At 39.0% G+C, this 4364-nt stretch overlaps 1 protein-coding gene across 1 annotated transcript in view; it reads right to left on the bottom strand.

Moving 5' to 3' along the window:
- Positions 1-4364, bottom strand: part of TXLNG (taxilin gamma) — a 47073-nt gene that overhangs the window by 18112 nt on the left and 24597 nt on the right. Inside the window, exon 3 of the mRNA XM_012656636.1 lies at positions 3584-3675. Within this exon, the coding sequence (XP_012512090.1) occupies positions 3584-3675 (92 nt within the window). The remainder of the gene's footprint in view (positions 1-3583; positions 3676-4364) is intronic.

Here is a 4364-nt window from a genome sequence, read left to right as displayed (position 1 = left end):
AGAGTGCTAGGATTACAGGCGTGACCCACCACGCCCAGCCCCAGCATTTTTTTTTTTTTTTAAAAGACGGAGTCTCACTCTCACCTGGGCTACAGTGCCGTGGCATTAGCCTAGCTCACAGCAACCTCAAACTCCTCGGCTCAAGTGATTTTCCTGCCTCAGCTTCCCAAGTAGCTGGGACTACAGGCGCACGCTACCACACCTGGCTAATTTTTCTATTTTTAGTAGAGACAGGGTCTCATTCTTGCTCAGGCTGGTCTCAAACTCCTGATCTCCAGCCATCCTCCCGCTTCAGCCTCCCAGAGTGCCAGGATTACAGGCATGAGCCACCACGCCCGGCCAGAAAGAGAAAGTCTTAATTTCCATAAAGCCAATTTGTACAATCTTTTCTCTGACAGTGCTTTTTGTGCTCAAAGAAATCCTTCCTTAACCCAAGACTGGAAAAATGTTTACCTATTAATAAATCTAAATATCCAAAAATTTTAAAGCTTAATTTGACACTTAAGCCCTTAATCTCTTTGGAATTGTTATATATGGTATATAATGATCTAATTTCATTTTTTCCCCTAAGGATAACCACATTTTAAGTTCTGTTAATATGAGGATGGCAATTCTCCCTCAAATGCATCTACAGACTCCATAAAATGCTCTTCAAAATCCCAAATGGTGTTTCTACCCCCCATGAAACTACTTTAACTACTAAATTGAATTGAAAATTTATAGAAAGTAAAGGGCCAAGAATAGCCAAGATACTGCAGATGAAAAGAGTAAGGAGGATATACCTCCCCAACCAGATACTAAGATTTCTCATTACCACTATAATAATCTACACAAATTGACTAAAGAATGGGAAAGAATAGCATTATAAAACACTTAAGGATCAAGTTAATGGTATCCACAGCTAAAAGCAAAATGCTACAATCTCATGAGCCCATGTGGTCTGGTGAATGTAGTGGCCACAAGGTCTCCCTGATGGACGATCCCAGTTACAGTGCACAGAACTCCATTCTACCTGCTCTGCGCAATAGTTATACGTGGCTCTGCAACAAGCACAGTGATGTAAGATGATACAGTCACAAGAGGGCAGAGGACAGTGATGGCAAAAAGGACATTTGCAGAATAATCCTTGGGAAAAGACTATTCCCTTGGTGGCCTCACTGCTATATAACCTATATGCTTTACCTTTTAAATGAAGTAAATGTTGTTTTAAGCAATAAAGCTTTAGAATATTTTCTGAAAACAGTATACATTTTGTCATTCATATGTTCAGCAAAAATCTATACCAAAGAGAAATTACTCACTAGGCAAGTCTTCAATGTGTCACATTCTAAAATGAACGTAGCAATTATTGCTGGTGCTTAACAATAACCATACCCACACAAAAAAAACAAAAAACAAATTTAAAAAAACACAAACATGGCCGGGCGCGGTGGCTCACGCCTGTAATCCTAGCACTCTGGGAGGCCGAGGCAGGCAAATTGCTTGAGCTCAGGAGTTCGAGACCAGCCTGAGCAAGAGCGAGACCCCCCGTCTCTACTAAAAATAGAAAGAAATTAATCGGACAACTAAAAATATATAGAAAAAAAATTAGCCGGGCATGGTGGCTCATGCCTGTAGTCCCAGCTACTCGAGAGGCTGAGACAGAAGGATTGCTTGAGCCCAGGAGTTTGAGGTTGCTGTGAGCTAGGCTGATGCCACGGCACTCTAGCCCAGGCAAAAGAGTGAGACTCTGTCTCAAAAAAATAAAAATAAAACCTACTTCTCAATTAGCCGGGCATGGTGGCGCATGCCTGTAGTCCCAGCTACTCGGGAGGCTGAGACAGAAGGATTGCTTGAGCCCAGGAGTTTGAGGTTGCAGTGAGCCATGATCACACCATTGCACTCTACCAGGGGTGGCAAAGTGAGACTCTGTCTCACAAAAAAAAAAAAAAAGAAAAAAGAAAAACACAAATAAAACACCCTAGACCCCTGCTACTTAAAGTGTGATCCACAGTCTGGACTATTTGTTCTTCTCCTAATCCATTCATGACTGTCTGCTGTTGTGTATCACCGGGTCAGGTAGCTAACCTTCTATACCGCTTTTTTTTTTTTTTACTTTTTTCTCTATTTTTGCTTTTCCCTTTTTTGTTCATGTCTTCTTTTTCCACTACTTCTTTCATAATTCTCCTCAGGTGAATGGCACCAATAGTGACTGGCTTCCACAACCTATGAAAGCACTCCTTTCCTGAAGCCAGCAATCCAACCATACTGTGTTTTCCCCCATCTTTGCATTTGTGACTGTTCAGGGCCATTTTCATTGATGCACAGGGTTTCCTGCTGCTCTAAATAGTAGAAGGTGCTGGACTGCTGAATGCCAGCTAAGTGAGGTATACCTGGGCCACTTTATAAAGCGAGGGAAAGTAACTGTCATTCTTTAAGTAATAAACAAACATAATTTTTTTAGAGCTGGTCATTGATAAAAAGTAATAGTTTATGATATGGAATAACTTCTAACAAAAGATGAAAATGCATAAAAACTGTAAGTGATAATTCACTTAAGTATTTCACCAAAGATAGTAATTTTAGCATTTATATTAGAACCACTTGTTCTAAGTTTCCCACAACTCTTCCTTCAAAGGGTGCTATGACTTTTCCATTCTTCAATTTAAATAGGATGGCAGGGTTTCCAGGTTTTAACTCCTTCCATAATTCCAAAAACAGAATTAATACTACTTAGGCCGGCGTGGTGACTCACACCTATGATCCTAGCACTCTGGGAGGCCAAGGCAGGAGGATTGCTTGAGGTCAGGAGTTCAAGACCAGCCTGAGCAAGAGCGAGACCCCCATCTCTACTAAAATAAAAATAAATTAGATGAGCAACTAAAAATAGAAAAAAAAAATTATCCGGGCATGGTGGCATGCGCCTGTAGTCCCAGCTACTTGGGAGGCTGAGGCAGAGGGATTGCTTGAGCCCAGGAGTTTAAGGTTGCTATGAGCTAGGCTGATGCCATGGCACTCTAGCCTCGGCGACAGAGCAAGACTCTGTCTCAAAAAAATTAAATAAAAAAAATAGATTAATACTACTTGAAATAACATAGGCCCAGAACAAACTCTCCAATCAGGTCAATCTCTTTGGAAGATGGAAAAAGGAATGCTTGGCACATAGTAGATGTTAAATAAGTATTTCCTGAGACACAGTATTGTTTTAGCAGACGATTTCATCTAACTCACAATTTCAATCAAAACAGAGCTTTGATCTCTAGAATTCCCATAGGAAAAGTTAAATACAGGAACCACTACACCCCAAATGACTGGCACCTAAGGCATCACAACACAGCAACCAAAAGGCTGACTTAGAAATACTCTAAAACTGAGTTTTAGAAAATCTATGCCACATCTTAGCATTATAATGTTTTCTATATGATTACCACATAAAACTATGCAACCAATAAAATCCCGGAGAAATCAGTCTCCCCTTCAATTTTGGAATAAAATATAATTTTACATTTAAATCTATATCAAAACTGCACTTAAAAAATTTATCAAGCACACAAACATTTCGCTATATTTTATATGACCCTCACACCCTTTATTTAATACTCACGAGATCAGCATATTTCTTACAGAGAGCTGCCAGCTTCTCCTCTGGGGTTGAAAGGGTGTTTAGGGCTTGCATCAGTAATAAAACTTCTTTTCCTGATGATTAACAAGATAAGAAATAAGTCCCGAAAGAAGAATGAGATCAAATGTAACCTGTAAATTCTACTACCACTTCCCATGTTCTGACATCCAGAGTAAAATAAATTTATGCCTATAATTAGAAATAAGAGATTTACCAGATCAATTAAGAAAGCTGTTTTTAAATTCTGGATTAGCAAACCCCCTCCCTCCCCATGCCTAAATTTCTTTACTTATTCATTAACACTGCTAACTATTTATAAGAACTCTTGTTGAAGGCTTAAAAATTTCCTTGCCTAATCATTGATATCCAAGTTAAGACAAAGGGCAAGTTACAAAGGGCAGAGAATATTTTTAAAAGCTTCCTCCTAACCAGGTACAAACATAGAAGCACGTTCAAAGGGAGTTTCAGTTGGTACTACACTCTAAGATGCACATAATCACTAGTGACATGTATCTTTTCCTATGAATAATTTAAATAACTTATGGTTTTCTTATGATTTACTAAGTATATTCCGTGTGTTAACCAAGGTTAGTGCAAATAAAAGGATGACAAGATAGCTCTTCCCTTAGGGAAAATATTTTAAGGACTTTGGCAGGGAGAAGCAGGTGGCTGAGATAGGAAAGGACAAATGGTATTGCAAAATAAGTGATAATGTTTTATTTCTTAAGCTGTGCGATAGGTACCATTTTTATTTTTTAAGATG

Source organism: Propithecus coquereli, unplaced genomic scaffold, assembly GCF_000956105.1.
Source record: "Propithecus coquereli isolate 6110/MARCELLA unplaced genomic scaffold, Pcoq_1.0 Scaffold513, whole genome shotgun sequence".
Taxonomy (NCBI): domain Eukaryota; kingdom Metazoa; phylum Chordata; class Mammalia; order Primates; family Indriidae; genus Propithecus; species Propithecus coquereli.
The sequence above is the reverse complement of the archived record's forward strand: the minus strand, read 5'-3'. Positions and strand labels throughout refer to the sequence as shown.